This window comes from Ceratotherium simum, chromosome 24, assembly GCF_057802395.1.
Source record: "Ceratotherium simum simum isolate JZ-2026a chromosome 24, ASM5780239v1, whole genome shotgun sequence".
Classification (NCBI taxonomy): Eukaryota; Metazoa; Chordata; class Mammalia; order Perissodactyla; family Rhinocerotidae; genus Ceratotherium; species Ceratotherium simum.
Window position 1 is genome coordinate 3,488,007 of NC_141923.1, and position 19,755 is coordinate 3,507,761.

Below are 19,755 nucleotides of genomic sequence, written 5' to 3' on the forward strand. Positions count from 1 at the left end.
CAGCCTTCACAGAACTCAGAACTCTGAGTTCCCAGGGGGCTTTGGAGCCTTCTGCCAGCCCAGGATAACAGGGTGGATTGGAATTAGGCAAAGGAGTGGGGATGTGGGACCCTAACACAGTGACTAAGGAGTCTCTGGGGCCCCTTCACTGTCCTAAACATTTGGCAAACTCTCCAAGGTCCTGGAGAGGCTCTGTGGTGTGTCCACTTGGAACCCTGCATCTGGGGGAGCCCCTGCAGGGATCCGGGTGAGCTCTGGTACAGGGTTTCCATTCCTGGCAGTGGCTGGTCAGGAGGAAGCCCTGTCCTCGCCACCCCCAGCCCCCAGGATCCCAGTGAGGGCGGTCTGATGTCCACAGTCCTGGAACTAGCCTGCTGGTCCCTCCCTCCTACCAGCCAGGGAGATCATGTGGAGCTGGCTGTGGCCTGGGGCTGCCCACACTGTGACCTCACAGTGTGCCAGGCTTGCAGGGAGGACAGGAGGACAGGAAGCCAGGCCGAGCAGCCTCCCCTTTCCCCACTTGGAGCCTCTCCCAGCTCCTGATGGGCAGCCAGGATGTGACGGGACACAGGCCAGAGAAAGAGACATGAGGATGTCACAGGGGCGGGTGCGGATGTCTGGGGGCTACTCGAAAGGGTCCCCAGAAGTGACTGGTGCTTCTCTGTGCAGGAAGATGGAGGGTTGTTCAGCATCTTTCCACTGTGAGGACAACACCACAAGGATCGTGGATTGGAGACCTGGAGCCTGGGCTCCCCTGGTCCCTGGAATTAACCAATCCCAGGACCACCGAGTTAGTGAGCTGTAGCAAAAGCACCCAGGAGATGCATGTCCTCACCCAGAGAGGACGCCCCCACCCACCCCCACACGGACTCACTTTGCTCATGGGACTCGCCCCACTGAGGTGACCATGTGACGGGATCGCTGTCCTGCTCTGTAATAGTTTGATGATATGACAATATCACCCAAGTAAGCTACAAATCCAAAGTCGTCTCTATCAAAATGCCACGTACATGTTTGGAGGAGCTCAGCAAACATACGCTAAAATGGAAGGACTGTGTCACCAAACAGTGAAGTCACCATGGAAACGGAGAATACCTGACGGGAAGACCCGGCGATGTCACGGTCGGAGAACGGTGTCTTCTAACCGCAGAAGAAGGTAGGGAGCTGGAGGGGGCGGGCGGTAGGAGACCCTCACCACGTACTCAGGGCCCCACCACCAACAGGCAAAGAGTCGGCTGTGTGGGCAATGCTGTTGGATGCTGGATCATTACATGGAGAAAGTAAAAATGTTCTTGACTTAACCCCACATACGGAGGGGCACTCCAGAGAGAGAATAAATATGCAAATGTAAAAGGCAGAAATATGAAGTTAGAAGAATCTTGTAACATCTGGGCAGGGGGTAACTTCTTACACAAAGATCCAAAAGCATAACCATAAGGCAAAAAACAATGATAAATTTGATTACATCAAAACTAGGACTTGTTGCCAATGGACACCACGAGCAAGTCAGAGAGAGATGAGAGGATGGGAAAGATATTTGCAACGTCTAAGATTAAGAGATCAACATCTCGGGAATGGACAGGAATGCCTGTGAATCATCAACGCTGATGGATGGGGCAACGACTGAGGCAGGGGCTTTGTTGTGGTCTCAGGGGGTGTGCGTGTGTGTGATGTGTGTGTACACGCGCGTGCTGGGGGGTGAGGGGCAGGGGACGTTCCTGGGACCAGGAAGAGCGTGAGTCTGGAGTAGTTTCCTGTTGCTGCTGTAACAAATTATCACAAATTGGGGGCTCTAAAAACGGAAATTTATTCTCTCCCTGTGCTGGAGGCCTGAAGTCTGAAACCGAGGTGTCAGCAGGGCTGTGCTCCCTCCAGAGGCTCTAGGGGAGGCTCCTTCTGGCCTCTTCTGGCTTCTGGTGGCCTCCGCCTTCCTTTCACTCCAGGCTGCCTCCGTCTTCACATGGCCTCCTCCTCTGTGTGTGTCAAATCTCCCTCTGCCTCTCTCCAGTGAGGACATATACGATTGCATTGAGGGCCCACCCAGATAATTCAGGATAATCCAGGATAATCTGTCCATCTCAAGAGCCTTAATTTAATAAATCTGCAAAGACTGTGCCCTATGAGGACATTGCACAGTTCCGGGGATGAGGTATCTTTGGGGCCATGGTTCAGCCCCCCACAGTGTCCCAGCCAGTGCAGAGTGGGAAGGCACCCGGCCGGTCCCTCCCAGCCTGACTTCACTCCCTCTGGGCCCTGAGGCTGCCTCAACCCTGCCTTCCCCTGCTTGTCAACTGACTGACTGACTGACTGACTGACGGAGCTTGTGTGGAGACCAGGAGTCTGTGTTCAGTGATCCAGGAGGAAACAGCACAGAAAGGGGCTGGGTGAGCCCAGAGTCACAGGGCAGAGTGAGGAGCCGCCCCTCCGAGACTCCATCCTTGTCACCCTCATCAGCTTGAGTGGAGTGCTGATTCTGTTCCAGGCACTGTGCTAAGCTTTGCCTGATAGTCTCCCCTCACCCTCCCCTGCACCCCATGAAGGAGCTACCCTTGTCACACTCATTGCACACTCGTCTTGTTCCAGGCTGCATACTGGACCCGGGATCGGAACCGCACAGCCCAGCGGGAGCCCCAGTGTGAACAGACAGAACATAAAAAGCATGCGGGGCATCTTACAGCCATGCACCCCCTCAGCTGCTTCTCTTCACCCATCAGCCCCACAGAAATGAAGGGCTGACGGCGCCCGGCGCCGGGAGGGCGTGAGGGGCCAGGAATGGGATGCACAGGCCCCTCCCACAGACACGGCTTCAGGTAAAGACTTTCCGCCAAATGGTCTGGAAGAGGTAAGCCACTCTCAGTGACCTCCCCCTTTTTGGTGTAACTACCAGACACACTAAATAAATATGCCATAAAAGTGACATTTTGACACTGTGATTTGGGCACAGACGTACCCATCAGTCTGGTCATCGTAGCAATTTTTGGTCAGAGAAAGTCATTGGGAGCAAATGTGAACCGTGCACCGTGTCTGGATGAAGCCCAAATGTACTTCGTCTCATAAACTTGTCAGGTGAGAGGAATCAAGTGGGTGGCCTCTTCTACACTCTCCCATCTGTTTGGTGGCGAGGTTTTTTCCATGTCTTGCAGAGTATGCCTGTATTTAGTCTTCATTCTGTCTTACAGATTTTTTTGTGTGCAATAACTTTATTTTTAAGTGCGTCTTCAATGTAACATAATCGTAAGCCTCCCCCAGAGGTTGAAATATTGGTAAAGAAAATAGTGGAGAAAGAATGTGTCTTCTGAAGAATAATTTCCTCCACCTGCCTTCATCAGCCGCCACCTGTTATCAAGTCTTTTCCTTCTTTGGTGGGAAAAATAAACCTTCACTACCTTAAATTTTATGTACAAATGCTATTTATTTACTTTCAAATAATTGAAGCTGTTCCTTACTTATATGAAATTGTTTTTCATTGTTCAACCATGTGTTTTTCTACATGTGAAAATTGTTTGACTATCTTGGATTAGGTAGGATAGAGATTTTCCCCCATTAAATTGATAGAAATATTTTAAAATTTTAATGTCTTCTTACTTATAAGCAGGTTTTTCAGATGAATTAAGTTGTTAAGTGTGAGACGTGCATTAGAAAATGGTCAATCTTGAGAAGTCAGAAAAAAGCAGTATGTTAACCTAAAAAATAGAAAGAAAGATAAAGATAAGGTCAGAAATTGGTAGCATAGAAATGAACTTACTATAAGGGAGCATCAACAAAGTCAAATGTCGGATCTTTGCAAAGACTAAAAAAAATGGATTATGGCTTGGTGAGACTGATCAAATAAAAAGAGCCCAAATAACCAATATCATCTATGAATGGAGCTAGCAGTACAAATTTTACAGATGTTAAAATGATCATAAAGTGTTATCAATCATTTTATGGTGATACATTTGAAATTTAGATGAGATGGACAATTTCCTAGGAAATCAAGACTTGCCAAAACTGACATAGCAAGAATTATAAATTATGGAATCATGTCATCTGCAAACAGCAAGAGTTTCACTTCTTCCTTTCCAATTTGGATTCCTTTTATTTCTCTTTCTTGCCTTATTGATCTGGCCAAAACCTCCAGTACTATGTTGAATAAGAGTGGTGAGTGTGGGCACCCTTGTCTTGTCCTGTTCTCAGAGGGATGGCTTTCAGTTTTTCACCATTAAGTATGATGTTAGCTGTGGGTTTGTCATATATGGCATTTATTATGTTGAGGTACTTTCCTTCTATATCCATTTTATTCAGAGTTTTTATCATAAATGGGTGTTGGATCTTGTCAAACGCTTCCTCTGCATCTACTGAGATGATCGTGTGATTTTTATTTCTCATTTAGTTAAAATGGTATATCACATTGATTTGTGGATGTTGAACCATCCCTGTGTCCCTGATATAAATCCCACTTAATCATGGTGTATGATTCTTTTAATATATTGCTGTATTCTGTTTGCCAGTATTTTGTTGAGCTTTTTTTGCATCTGCGTCCATCAGCGATATCGACCTGTAATTTTCCTTCTGTGTCTTGTCCTTGTCTGCTTTTGGTATCAGGGTGATGTTGGTCTCATAGAGTGAGTTAGGAAGCATTCTGTCTTCTTCAATTTTTGGAATAGTTTGAGAAGGATAGGTATTAAATATTCTTTGAATGTTTGGTAGAATTCTCCAGAGAAGCCATCTGGTCCTGGACTTTCATTTTTGGGGAGGTTTTTGATTACTGTTTCAATCTCTTTACTCGTGATTGGACTATTTAGATTCTTTATTTCTTCTTGATTCAGTTTTGGGAGGTTGTATGAGTCTAAGAATTTATCCATTTCTTCTAATTTGTCCAATTTGTTGGCATATAGTTTTTCATAGTATTCTCTTATAATCCTTTGTATTTCTGTCTTATCCATTGTAATTTCTCCTCTTTCATTTCTAATTTTATTTATTTGAGCCTTCTCTCTTTTTTTCTTTTGTGAGGAGGATCGGCCCTGAGCTAACATCTGCCAATCCTCCTGTTTTTGCTGAGGAAGACTGGCCCTGGGCTAACATCCATGCCATCTTCCTCCACTTTATATGGGATGCCGCCACAGCGTGGGTTGCCAAGCAGTGAGTTGGTGCGCACCCAGGATCCGAACCGGTGAACCCCGGGCCGCTGTAGCAGAGTGCGCGCACTTAACCACTTGCGCCAGGGGGCTGGCCCCTCTCTTTTGTTCTTGATGAGTCTGGCTAAGGGTTTGTCAATTTTGTTTATCTTCTCAAATAACCAGCTCTTAGTTTCATTGATCTTTTCTACTGTTTTTTTAAGTCTCTATTTCATTTAATTCTGCTCTAATTTTTATTATTTCCCTCCTTCTGCTGACTTTGGGCTTTGTTTGTTCTGCTTTTTCTAGGTCTGTTAGGTGTAGTTTAAGATTACTTATTTGAGATTTTTCTTCTTTGTTGAGGTAGGCCTGGATTGCTATAAATTTCCCTCTTAGAACTGCTTTTGCTGCATCCTGTAAGTGTTGGTATGTTGTGTTTTCATTTTCATTTTTCTCCAGGTATTTTTTGATTTCTCCTTTGATTTATTCATTGACTCAATGGTTGTTCAGTAGCATGTTGTTTAGTCTTCACATATTTGTGACTTTTGCAGCCTTTTTCTTGTAGTTGATTTCTAGTTTCACGGCATTGTGGTCAGAAAAGATGCTTGATATGATTTCAATCTTCTTAAACTTATTGAGGCTTGCCTTGTTTCCCAACATATGGTCTCTCTTTGAGAATGTTCCATGTGTACTCAAGAAAAATGTGTATTCTGTCATTTTTGGATGGAATATTCTATATATATCTATTAAGTCCATCTGGCCTAGTGTTTCATTTAAGGCCACTGTTTCCTTGTTGTCTTTATGTCTGGATGATCTTTCCATTGATATAAGTGGGGTGTTGAGGTCCCCTACTATTATTGTGTTGCTGTCAATTTCTCCCTTTAGGTCTGTTAACAGTTGCTTTATATACTTTGGTGCTCCTGTGTTAGGTGCATATATATTAATAAGTGTTATGTCCTCTTGATGGAGTGTCCTTTTTATCATTATATACTGCCCTTCTTTGTCTCTCGTTGTCTTTTTTTAAATTTTTCATGAGGAGATCAGCCCTGTGCTAACATCTGTCAATCCTCCTCTTTTTTTTGCTGAGGAAGACTGGCCCTGGGCTAACATCCGTGCCCATCTTCTTCCACTTTATATGGGATGCCGCCACAGCATGGCTTGACAAGCAGTGCAATGGTGCACACCCAGGATCCAAACCGGCAAACCCCGGGCTGCCGCAGCGGAGCGCAGGCACCCAACCACTTGCGCCACTGGGCCGGCCCCTCTCTCGTTGTCTTTTTTATCTTGAAGTCTGCTTAGTCTGATATAAGTATGGCAGCACCTGATTTCTTTTGCTTGCCGTTTGCTTGGAGTATCATCTTCCATCTCTTCACTCTGAGCCTGTGTTTGTCTTTAGAGCTCAGATGCGTTTCCTGGAGGTAGCATATTGTTGGGTCTTGCTTTTCAATTTATCCAGCCACTCAGTGTCTTTTGATTGGAGAATTTAATCCATTTAAATTTAGAGTAATTATTGATATATGAGGGCTTAATACTTCCATTTCACCTCTTGTTTTATGGTTATTCTAGGTTTCCCTTGTTTCTCTTCCCTTGTATTTCTGACTGCCATTTCAGTTTGGTGGTTTTCTGTGAAAGTTTTCTCTTTATTTATGATTTGTGGCTCTGCTCTGATTTTTGGTACAGTGGTTACCATGATGTTTGTATAAAAGATCTCATAGATGAGATAGTCCATTTTCTGATAGCCTCTTATCTCCATTAGCCTAACCAGGTTCCATCCTTTCCTCTTCCCCTTCTGAGTTATTGTTGTCACAAATTATTCTTTTTTGTGTGTTGTGAGTTTGTGACTAAATTGAAGTGTTTATAGTTATTTTTGATGCTTTCATTCCCTTTGTATTTTATGTTATATTTTAGTGTTTGCTAACCTGTTCTGATAGCTGCAATTTCTGATTTTCTCTATTTATCTCCTTGCTGAAAGATTTGTAAACTTTTGCCTTTTTGTTTCAGGTAGGAGGGCTTCCTTCATCATTTCTTGTAAAGGAAGTCTAGTAGCAATGAACTCCCTCAGCTTTTGTTTATCTGGGAAAGTCTTTATTTCTCCATCATATCTGAAGGATGGTTTCACTGGATAGAGTATTCTTGGCTGAAAGTTTTTGTCTTTCAGTATTTTGAATATATCATTCCATTCTCTCCTAGCCTGTAAGGTTTCTGCTGAGAAATTGCTGAAAGCCTGATAGGGGTTCCTTAGGTTATTTTCCTCTGACTTCCTGCCTTTAATATTTTTTCTTTGTCATAAATGTTTGCCAGTTTTACTATTATATGCCTTGGAGAAGGTCTTTTTTGCATTGATGTAATTAGGAGTTCTATTGGCTTCATGTATTTGTAAGTCCAGTTCCTTCTCCAGGTTTGGGAAGTTCTCAGCTATTATTTATTTAAACAAACTCTCTGTTCCTTTCTCCCTCTGGAATACCTATAATCCTTACATGGCTTTTCCTAATTGAGTCAGATATTTCTCAAAGAATATCTTAATTTTTAAAAAATCTTAGTTCTCTCTCCTCCTCCATCTGAAGTATTTTTAGATTCCTGTTCACTAATTCTGTCCTCCATAACGTCAGCTCTATTATTTATGGTTTCTAGATTATTTTTTATCTCATTATTTGTGTTCTTCATATCCAGAATTTCTGTATAGTTTTCTTTAAGGGCTTCAATCTCTTTGGTGAAGTATTCCTTATGATCATTTATTTTATTGCTGAGCGCATTGAACTGTCTCTCTGAGGTTTCTTGTAACTTGTCGAGTTTCTTTATGACCACTATTTTAAATTCTCTGTCATTTTGATTATAAATTTCTGTGACTTCAGGATTGGTTTCTGGAGACTTGTCATTTTCCTTCTGCTCTGAAGTGTGACTGTGGTTTTTCATGGTGTTTGATGAACTGATCCTTTGCTGGCACATTTGTAGTAATATCAGGTCACAGATTCCACCTGCCACTGCTGGTGAGGAGCAGGAGCTGTGTTTCTGATCCTGCCCAATCTGCTGGAAGTTCTGTGGGTATGGCTGCCCTGCATTTGTGTGGGCCGGCCACAGCTGCTCAGCGAGTCACTCTTGTGGGGATGCAGCCTCTGTGCTCAGTGGGCTGGTCACACAGGTGCAGGCCGGCCCTGTGCTCTCAGGTGGTTTGGCTGAGTCGCTGCACGTGGTGGGCGGGGCACCTTCATGAGGGTTGAGCTGCTGCCACTTGGTGGGGAGTGTTCCCATGGGTAGGGCTGCTGCAGCACTGTGGGTGCTCCTGCAGGCCAGGCTACTCCTCTGAAGGTGTTTGTGCATGGGCCATGCTACCTCCACCTTCTCTTACAGTCGCACCCCCGGCTGTGCTTGGTGGGCAGGGCTCCTCCGTGGGGGCTGAGCTGCTACCACTCAGTGGGAGCATTCCCACAGGGTGGACTGCTGCAGGACGGTGGGCACTCCCGCGGGCCAGGCTACCCCTCCGAAGGTGTTCGTGAGTGCACCGGGCTGCTTCCACCTCCTCTTACAGTCGCATTGGCTGCTGGGCTTTGTAGGCGGGGCTCCTTCACTGGAGCTGAGCCACTGCCACTCAGGGGGGAGCGTTCCCACAGGCAGGGCCACTGAGGCACAGTGGGCACTCCTGCGGGCCAGGCTACCACTCCAAGCTACCATGCCGGGCTGCCCCTGCCTCCTCTTACAGTCCCTCCCATCTGCTGTGTGAGGCTCCATGACCTGGCTTGCTGCTGGGGAGGGGAAGGGGTGCGCTCACCTAGTTCCACTGCTCCCCAGGTATCCAGTCCACCCACCTTCAGATGTATAGCTGCGTGGATCTCTCAGGCATCCTATTCTGCTGTGTGGGAATCCTCTGTTGGTTACTGAGTGTCTGTTTAGTTGTAACTTAAGCAGGGAGAGACAAAGGGAACAGCTCCCTCTGCCATGATGCTGATGTCACTGTCTGTAAGGAAATTTTTATAACCCAGCAACTTTACTAAAGTCACGTATTAACTGTAATTTATCTGTAAATCCTTTGAGATTTTCTACAGAGACAACGATATCTCTGAATTGTTAGTTTTGTTCTGTACTGCAGTTGTATCTAATTGACTGTTAAACCAGTTAGTGTTTAATATTGGTTGAATTATTACTATAACTTTCATTTCTAGCAGATCTACTGGAATATCTTATAACTCTCTATGGTCTTGATATAGAGTCACTTCCTTATAATGTTAAGCCCTTCATTCTTTAGTATAGGGGCCAGCCCTATAGGGGTGTAGTGGTTAAGTTTGCATGCTTCACTTCAGGGGCTGGGTTTTGCAGGTTTGATCCCAGGTGTAGACCTACACATGCTGTGGTGGCCTACTACATACAAAATAGAGGAAGACAGGCACAGATGTTGGCTCAGGGACAACCTTCCTCCAGCAAAAAGAGGAAGATTGGCAACAGATGTTAGCTGAGAGCCAGTCTTCCTCAGAAAAATAAATAAATAAATACACTAAAAAAATAAAAAGTATAATTATATTCCGTGTCTGATAATTCCACTCTCTCCAGTTTCTTTCCTATGATTCTGCTTGCTCTCTCTCATGGTGTTTTGTGATTTTTTTTTTTTTTTTTTTGATGTTAAGATGCCTCTTTTCCTTGGAAATTTACTGGGAAGTCTTTGAATCCTAAATTGAACTGTGTTCCTTAAAGAACAATTGCAGTCTATCTTTGTATTGGTCTCTAGTTTTGCTACAGTGTAACTAGAGGATAAGATCCAGAAGATTTTTCTTTTAGGAATTGTTATGCACTGAATTGTACCCCCTAAAACTTTTATATTCAAGTCATAACCCCCAGTACCTCTGAATGTGACTGTATTTGGAGATAGGGTCTTCAAAGAGGTAATTAAGTTAAAATACGGATATGGTGTGCCCTAATCCAACACGACTGGTGTTCTTATAAGAGGAGGAGATTAGGACACAGACACCCACAGAGGGAAGACCATCTGGGGGAGACAGCCATCCACAAGCCAAGGGGAGAGGCCTCAGGAGAAATGAACCCTGCCAACACCTTGATCTTAGAGTTGTAGCCTTTGGAATTGTGAGAAAATACATTTGTTGTGTAAGCCGCCCAGTCTGTGGCACTTTAGCCCTAGCAAATTAATACTGGAATTAAGTTTTTCTTGGTTGCTAATAAATAATCAATTGTGGTATTAAATGTCCACAAGACAGGAAGATCTATGTGCTTGCAGTCACATTTGTAGAGGTTTGTAGAAAAGCAGTTTCTGGGACTCAGCCCTCAAACATAGGCAAGATGTGTCCTTCATCTATTAATGGACTTTCAGCACTGGGGTCCCCATCTAGTCAGGGAGCAGGAAATAAAAGCAGTCAGTCTTGAGCCCCGCCCTCTCCAAGGATTGCACCAGAACAGGGAAGAATGACAGAGGCAAGGAACCCTGGGAAAGGCCTTGCTCGCCGCCTGGCCCATGGCTGTGTGGGCTCACGAGGGCCTGAGGCAGCTGCATTCATGGAGACGGGGGTGAGTTTGCCCCAGCAGAGAGTTCCTCAGGGTGCAGCCTCTGCTGTCCCTCACCCTGTCATTCCCCTCAGAGGGCTGGGAGGGGTCAGAGAGCATCCCTAGGGCTGGAGGACAGGCAGGCTGGCCCATTCCTGGCTGAGACTCTTCTCTCTCAGCATCCGCCGAGGCCCTTCCCACTGGAACATGAGGGTCCTCTGTGGGTTGGGACTAGGATTTTGATAGTGGTGAAGTACCAATTGGCTTTGAGTAGCTACTGCTTTAGGCTCTGCTGAACAAGTGAGAGAAAAGACCAGAAAGAGAGAGAAGCTGGCTAATGTTTTGGGAAGTGTGAGGATGGGAAATGTAAGAACACCTGCTCACGGCTCAGTCCTCTCCTGACTACGCACGCATCCATCAGGGAAGCTTGTAGTCGTCCTACTCACACCCCACAGCACTGTCACCTGAGTGATACCTGCCCTGGACTCCTGGGTGGAGAGCGAATAGGCAGGAAGGTTCCCGCTCCTAGAGAGCACCTGGGGCAGGTGGGCGAGGGCACAGTGGTGGAGGGACACCAGGAACAAGGAAACCTCAGGTGGGGATGCTGGTGAAGGAATAAGGCAGGTTGATCTGAGGAAGAACAGCTGTGGGGAGGGGGCTCAGGTTGAGGTGGGGGAGAAACTAGAGACTTCTCTGAGGAAAGGACATTTGAACTGTGTCTTGAAAGACCTAGGAGCCAACCACACAAAGATCACAGAGCAGGACCCTCCCAGGCACAGGGGACAGCTGGTACAAAGGCCCAGGGCAGGCATGACGAGGGGGGTTCATGGAACAGATCTGGGGTGAGTGCTGCTGCTGAGTGGGGGGGGGGGTTCCTGGCAGGGGATGTGATCAGAAAAGTGAGGGGAGGGGGACAGACACAGAAGGGCCTTCCATCCAGGCTCTGGTAAGGAGGTGACTTCATCGAAGGACATGGGAGTTTTAATTATAAAGATCCCACGAGGAAGGTGGCTGGAGGGGGTCGGAGTGGAGGCAGAGGTTCGAGGGACCCCAGGCATGAGTGACTTGGGACTCAGTCTGAAGCTCCCTGGCTCCCCTTCGCCTGCCCTTAAGCCTGGGGTTCTCCTTGCTGGGGGTGGGGGGCCCCAGCTGCACCCTCCATGCCTGACTTTGAGCAAGGCCAGCCTGGCTTCTGGCCCCCAGAGTGGATCTGAAATGGCCAAGAAATCCCTACATTTTCTGGGTTGTCCTTGAAGAGACCTAATTACCTTCTCTGGCGCAGGCGGAGGGGCTCTCCTTGAAGGCAGAGCAGGGCCAGGGCCTGATTCAGGGGCCCAAGTCGGGTGGGGTGGGGTGAGGCCAGTGAGTGAGGCTCAGAGCAGAAGGAGCGGTCTCCCCACAGGCCTGTACTAGGGTGGGGAGACAGCGCTGGATCACAGGCGACCTGTCCTAAGAGCTCCAGGCTGGCAGAGAGGCGAGGCAGAAACAGTTCTGGCGCTGGAGAACCGCGGAGAAGGACAGAGAGACACGCACGTGTGTCCAGGGCCCCAGCCTCTGTTGCTGCAGAGATGGGCAGCAGGACCTTGCAGGGCATGCCCCTCAGGCCCTGAGCCCGTCTGGACCGGGAACTGGGCGAGAAGGCCTGGAGGGTGTAACTGGGCAGGAACCCCGCCGGACAGCAACCCCACAGGACTCCAGACTCCAGGTCCCCCCTCCACCAGAGCCAGTGCGTTCATCCCCGGCCCTCGCAGAGTCTCAGAACCCCCTCACTCACCCTCCTCAGCCGCAGGTAGGTCGGGATCCGCGCTCTTTTTACGCCCTCTGCCGGTTTCGTGGTGCATTTTCCTCCATTGAGGCCTGATTTCTGGAGGGGCCCGCCTCCGAGGGCCAGGGCGGCCAGAGGCCCAGTCAGCAGGGGGCGCTGGCGAGCTCAGTCCGCGCCCTGAGCAGTGATTCAGGGTTTCTCTCCCCAAGGCGCGGGAGGGGGCGATCTCACTCCGCGTGGGAGGTGACACTCCCCGGGGGAAGTCCTTGAAGATGGAAGGCCCAGGGCCACATCCTGGTTGGATGTGGGAGTGACTCTTGTTCCAGGCTTTGAGGTCAGTTCTCTGTCCCTGTGGAGAGAGGGAGAGGGTTTGAAGACCCAGGGCCAGCCCCAGCCTCCGTTGGAAACAAATCTCGCAGGGTGTCAATAACAAAGTTCCTCGTATGTTTACCTTCGGGGGTGACTGTTTTTGTTTTCTCCATTTGGGGAGGGTGGAAACTGTCATATATATGTATATAACCTGCCACTCCCCATTCATAACCATTACTAGCATTTTCTCTTAACAAAGTTACTTAGCTATTAAAGTTAAATTATACCTTGAGTTGTCTCATTTATTATATTTAGAAGCATTTTCAAATGACTGACCTTGAGCTACAACCATCAAAATCATTGGTAAGTAGGTGAATTGCAGTGAATAACCTTCTGCAGATAAAACAGGTGGAACTAAAATCCAACTCCAAGTCAGTAAGACTTTCAATATTTTAGCAGTATTTCTAAAAAATTTCTGTCATCAAGTAGTCGGTTGATCTGGTTTTTATATGTTTTCATTTTGTTTCAACACCTGGGATACATTACAGTGGTGAAGCATTTGTTACTTAAAAATGATCACATAAAGAAAATGAAGGCAACACTTTCAAAAGGACATTTACAAGAACCGCTACAAACTGATTTTGTCTCTACTGTGAACATGCTTCATGGGAAATAACTGAAAAGCAAAGGTGATATTGCAACAAAGTATGTAGGAGAGTGGCTGCAAAGTAATTTTCACAAGAACACTGTTATGAATAGAAAATGAAAGTCATTTTAAATGCACTCACTTGACATGTGCAAAAAGACCACACAACACCTCTCTCGGAGGCTTGGCTAAGGTCCCATGTATTTGTAAAACTGCACAGGTAAAGGATGTATGTTGAAATTCATACTGTAAATGAGATTAAGTATTGTGGACACACTCAGGGAATGGACAGCTCAACTATTCAGTTCATGCTCCACAATCTAATTATAATTCTCAAACATAATCACAAAAACCCATCACACCCTGCGTTTGAAGAAAAGACTAATAATGCGCTTCTCGAGGAACAGGGGAAAGTGTGATCCTTGCGGCTGTCCTTCAGCACTGCCATTCAGAGACAAAGTCAGATGTTGAGGCACCACGAACCACCGATACGAACTCATATATACACCGCTTTTTAAGCCCCCATGTATTCTCCATTAAATCTTTTCTCAAATGCTAAGGTTACGTGTTTAATAAATACAAGACGGAAACTCCGAAGAAAATCAATTTTTAAAAAAGTTAACTCTTTCATTTAGCCATTACTAAGAACTTGGAAAGCTATAAAAATACAGATGTAAAACTTGTAGAAACTGGGCCGAGCGCCCCTGTTCTCCGTCTAAGGATCCTGGAGGCCAAGGCCTCGGCCGGGGCAGTCCTCTACCCCGAGGGCATCGAGGCCCGTCCCGGAGTCGCCCCAGCGGTGACACGGGACCTCACCTCCACCTCCCGCCCACCTGGGGGCGGGCCTGGCCCGCCCCGGCCTTGCTCTCCGCCCCGACCCCGCGCGGCGCCCCGCCGAGGCCTCCCGCCGCCGGATGCGCTCGCCACGGCCCGGGGGGCCTCGAAGGAGACACCGGTTCCGGGCGTAGAGCTCTCCGAGGCCGTGGGCGGCGCAGGGACACGGGCAGGGACCCGCCGGCCCCGCCACCTCCGGCCGTGCGGCGCCTCGACGAGGGCGGGACCCGCGGGGAGACTTGGCCGGGACGCGCGGAGACGTGTCGGGGGCGCCTCCCTTCCGGCGGGCGGAGAAGGAAACGCGCCGCACGGGCCGCAGCTGTCGACCGGTCTGGAGGAAGGGAAGGGGCCGGGGTTGGGAGTCTGGGGACAGCCGACGCTCCGCAGACGGGGAGGGGCCCTTGATTGACGGCCCGTCCCCGGCCCCACGTGGACCCAGCTCCGCCCCTGACCGCGCCGCACCCAAGCCTGGGTCTTAGGGGCTCCAAAGGCCGAGTCCGATCCGCCCGGGCGTCCCCACGCCCGGACTTGTCGCAGGCCCTGGAGCACCGGCGGGCACCGGGGGCGGGAGAAGTGTGTCGAAGAAAGACGATCCGGGCGGGAGGGCGGAGAAGGGAGACGCGCCCCTCTGGGCCAGTGGAGGGAATGGCATCAGAGGATCCGCCCGAGGGGAGGGCAGGATGTCCCAGGGCGACCCCTGTCCCCCCGCCCCCCGCCGGCGCTGTTCCCGTCGGACTCCAGGGCGGCGGGGACACAAGAGGAGCTGGATCCCGGGGTCGTGACTCCTGGGCCCCTGCCCCTCGCAGTCCGGACGTCCCAAAAGGAGTCAGGATGGGCAAAGGGCTGTTGGGGGCTTCCTGGCCTCTGGCTTCCAAACAGCGTCTGCACCGCAGGAGGCGCTGAATTATTGTCGGTTAACTGATCGATTGAATAAAGGAAGTATCCTTAGGAATCATTCCAGGCTCTTCCACTCCTGTCCTGTTTTCAACTGAAATATGCCTGTCTCCCCCACTACCCTCACACACGTCTTCTCCTCAGTCTTCACTCTGAGGTATTCCAGAATTCTTCGAGGGCTGGCAGGTACCTCAGCTCTAAGGGAATCAGTTTCCAGTTTCTGGGCTCCCATATAAACTCTTTCCTAAAACCCACCTCCCTGAGAAAGCCCCTGGAGACAGGGGTCCTGCTGGTTCTCCGAGCCTCTCACCACGAACTTCCTCCTCATTTCAAAGAAGGGCCCACCTGGCACCACAGCAAAGGCCCACTGCTCCTTGGTGAAAAGTTGGTGAAAACCCTCCAGGACAACAAATAAGACATTCACAATTTGGTTTAGAATAGATAAAGCTTTCTTTAAGCAAGTCATAAATCCAAGTAGTGCTTCTGTCTTTTCTCTCAAACATATTTCTTGAAGAGCAAACTTAGTTAGAAACTGGATATTTGGGGGCTGGCCTGGTGGCGCAGTGGTTAAGTGCGTGCACTCTGCTGCGGCGGCAGCCCGGGGTCTATAGGTTCGGATCCCAGGGGCACACCAACGCACCTCTTGTCAAGCCATGCTGTGGCGGCATCCCATATAAAGCAGAGGAAGATGGGCACGGATGTTAGCCCAGGGCCAACCTTCCTTGGCAAAAAAAGAGGAAGATTGGCATTGGATATTAGCTCAGGCCTGATCTTCCTCACAAAAAAGAAAAAAAGAAACTGGATATTTTGACCCCAGTAGACGTGTTCTGAAACACAGTGTCAAGCGGCAGCGATGACAATTTCTTCGCCGGGCTTTGTCAAGAAATGCCCAACTCCCGAGGCAGTGACCCTCGAGAGAAAGACTGAGAAAGCATCAGGAAGAAATGTTGAAGGGAACAGCTCCTTCTTCCAGCCAGGCTCCCTCAAGGAGAGACAGCTGCTTTGTCTAGGGCTTATCTTAGAAGCAGAACTCAAGCGAGATGGCTAGAATGGGGACACTTGTAAGGAGTCAACAGGTCCAATGCTGGAGCTTAATGTCCACAGGGCAGGTTGTCAGGAAGGGAAATTCAGGAGCAGCCTGAAGCCCCCTAAGCAGGAGCTAACACCCCACCAAGACACACTGAAATCCGAGTACAGACTGAAATCCACATCAGTTCTTATTGCCTCTGACCTTGGTGATGAGGGCATCCTGCAGAAGCTGGTGGTCCTTCATCCCAGAGCTAAACACACACACCTGGTCCAGGAGATGAAGAAGCTGAAGGAGGATCTAGGGAAAGGTGGAGCAAGCGGGTGCAGGCCCAGCTAGGTGAGCCAGCCTGTCAGCAATTAAATGTGTGGACTACAAAATGGAGACTGCTTCCCTCAGCCTTCTAAATCTGCATTCAACTCTGCTTTGTTGAACACTGATATGGTTATACTGAACTACTAGTTACTATTTGCATCACATACAATTTTCCATTGTTTGCTTCAACCCTTAGGCATATTTACATTTTAAAAGTGTGTGTGGTAACACCAGGAGTTTGATTTTCTTTTTATCCAATCTGATAATTTTTGTTTTATAAGTTGAGAATTTATTCCATTTATAGTTAATGTAATTAAATTATAATTGGGTTTAAATATAACATCTTATATCTGCTTTCTATTTGTCTTGCCTGTTCTATTTTCTTTCTCACATTTCTTGTCCTCCTGTAGAGTCTTTCATTTCATTTTTCTACTGTTTTGATTAAATATTCTTTTCTGTTACACTAAAACTTTAAATATTGACACAATTCATCAAAGTTTACAGTTAAAGCCTTTCTATCTTCCTAGACATAAGGATTATTAGAAACATTAACTTCATATCTTTCCTCTAAACTTAAGTTATTACTATTGTTGTTTTTAATTCTGTTTTGTTTTTAACCTCCAAATACTGTAGTATAATTATTGGCATTTATATATGCAATCTTCATTTACATTTGCCCACATTTTGATCACTTTCTTTGGTCTTTATTCTTTTTGTATCACTCTCCCTTTGCTTGAAGTATATCCTTTAGAATTTGCTTTAGTGTGAATTTGTTACGGCAAACCCTTGTTTGCTGAAGATGTTTGGCTCTCATTTTCGAAAGATATATTTAAAGATAACTAGGTTGGCAATTGTTTTCCTTCAATATGCTAAAGACATCTTCCCACTGGTCTCTGAATTTAATGTTAAAAAATCAGGTATCGGTTTAACTACTGCTCTCTATTTTTTCCTTTGACTGCTTTCAAGTCTCTCATTGTCTTTGGTGTTCTATAATTTCGTTGTGATATATCTTAAGTGTAGATTTCTTTTTATTTATTCTGCTGAAATCTGTATTTTGTATCTGTATATTGGCATTCATCCATTTTCAAAATTGTTAAGCCCTTAGCTCTTAAAATGCTTTTCTCTGGTCCAATCTCTGTCTTCTTTGGGGACTCAAATTACCTACACCCCTGTGAGACTTTCCCACCAATCTCTGTGTCTTACCTCTCCTATTTACTACTTTTTAAAATCTGTTCTGAATAATTTATTCTGAAATCTCTCGGTTCATTGATTTTCTCTTTAGCAGTGTCTAATCTGCACTTATTTTGTCAATTGAGATTAAGTTTTCCTGTTTTTCAGTTCTAGAATTTCTATTTGATCCCTTTTCATATATGCTATGTGCTTTTTATAGTTTCCAGTTGTCGGCTAAATTTTTCAAGCTTGTTTTGTGTGTGTGTGAACAGAATAAAAGTTTGCATTTGATTAAATCAGAATATTGGGGACTCCCACGCCCCGGTCCTTGATCAGCCTCCTGCCGTCTCTTCTGCAAATGGGCTCCATGGCCTAGCGTCCCCGTCCCCGCCACCCGTGATCATGCGCCGAGGCCCGCGAGGGGTCGCCGCCGAGGTTTCCACCAGCCCACAAGCAGGAGCATGGCAGCCATCCCCTCCAGCGGCTCGCTCGTGGCCACCCACGACTACTACCGGCGCCGCCTGGGTTCCACTTCCAGTAACAGCTCCTGCGGAAGTGCCGAGTACCCTGGGGAAGCCATCCCCCACCACCCTGATCTCCCCAAGGCTGACCCGGGTCACTGGTGGGCGAGCTTCTTTTTTGGGAAGTCCACTGTCCTGTTCATGGCCACGGTGTTGGAGTCCCCAGAGCACTCGGAATCTCCCCAGGCCTCCAGCAGCGTGATCACCTGTGACCTCGCCTGGGACACTGCAAGGAAGCAGCCTGGCAGCCAGCCTGGCAAAGCCAACGCTGGGCCTCCATCCTGAGTGGCTGCCACCAGCCTTCCAGAGGCGCTAGGCTCTTCAGAGCCCCTCCCCACCCTGCCCACCCCCTAGATTAGGCAGGCTGCTGCAAATAGAAACACTTGGGTTCTTTTATATCGAAACAGCAAAACACTTCTTTTATATCGAAACAGCAAAACACCAAAAAGGAAGTTGAGAGAACCTGGCTCTGTATTATCCGAGCCGCACAAGAGCCTTCCTGACACCTGTAACCCTGTGCCTTGCACCAAGTGGAAAATAAATGCCAAGTGGCCAGCAAAAAAAAAAAAAAAAAGAATATTGGGTCTCTATGTGTCTGTTTCTGTCGTGTTTCTTTTTTTTAATTATCTTGTCTCATTATGGGCCTGTTTATCTTTTATTATGTATTGGATAAGTCATGTGCAGAAATAATTTGTAGCTTAGGTTATTCTCTTTCTCCAGAAGAGTTTCAGTGGTTTCTTCCAGGTGCCTTTAGCTGAAGAGTAAGCTCGTAATTCTACAAGGCCTCACATATTTCAAAATTTATTTGCAGCCCTGAACTGCAGCTATGGCCCTTTCTGCATAGTTCTGAATATAGTTATGATCTCCTTAGGAATGCCTTGAGAAAGGGCCTGTGTCCCCGGGATATTGTGTATCCAGACCCAGGAACTCAGCTCTGTCTGCCAGTTTTGTACTTTTTAGTTTTAGTAACATCTACATCAGTAAATTCAGCGCAGATAAACTGATTTTACATTGGTCTGTATGAATTTTATTTTAAAGCTGTGTTAACTAGCTGTGTTTTTCTTCTCCTTTAACACTTGGTTTTTAACTTCTTTCTCAGGAATTCTGTTCCAGGTAGGGGCAAAATCATCGTAATCAGAAACAGCACTGAGTTTTGCAAATGTATTTTAACAGCCGTTTACCAGATCCATCCATTTAGTCTCAGCTCTTGGATATTTTAAAAGTAGCATCAGCCGTGGAACAGAAAGATAACTTATAAAAGGTAAGTGCTTTTTTACATCCTGTGTTTTGATACTGGCATCTGGAGACTCTCTCCTGGAAGTTTTTACCTTTTGTAACTTTAGGAAGGGTTTCTTTTTAGCTCGTTTACAACAGTTTCAGTTTGTGTTGATCTGCAGTTCCTCTACTGCACCGGCTGAACCAGCCACAAGCTTCCAAACATAAAATCAACCCCAGCAAACCTCACCTCCGTATTTGATCTGTAACAGCTAACCAACTGTGTCAAGGAAAGCGCTATTAGTATTTTATATAACATTTAAATAAAGGATGGCTTTTACCTGCCTACCCCTCAGTTCTCAGACCGAGGCGGGGGTGGGCCTGAAACTTCCATCCATGTCCTCTCCCTCCCAGGGTTTGGACTATTGACTTTAGAAGCCTCAGAACCCACAAGACTCACTTCCCTCCTCCCATGCTGA

General features: G+C 47.1%; 1 protein-coding gene across 2 annotated transcripts; it reads left to right on the forward strand.

Annotated features, from left to right (window-relative positions):
* The first annotated feature begins 17,892 nt into the window (after positions 1 to 17,892).
* LOC101395695 (pancreatic progenitor cell differentiation and proliferation factor-like) lies at positions 17,893 to 18,641 on the forward strand. Of its 2 annotated transcripts, XM_087447741.1 has the most exons (2): positions 17,894 to 18,132; positions 18,170 to 18,641. In XM_087447741.1, exons 1-2 carry the CDS (start codon positions 18,002 to 18,004, stop codon positions 18,261 to 18,263), a joined length of 225 nt encoding a protein of 74 aa, XP_087303867.1. In that variant the 5' UTR covers positions 17,894 to 18,001; the 3' UTR covers positions 18,264 to 18,641. The 2 variants fall into 2 exon arrangements, with proteins under 2 accessions (XP_087303866.1, XP_087303867.1); XM_087447740.1 differs by having other exon boundaries at positions 17,893 to 18,641.
* The last annotated feature ends 1,114 nt before the right edge of the window (positions 18,642 to 19,755 follow it).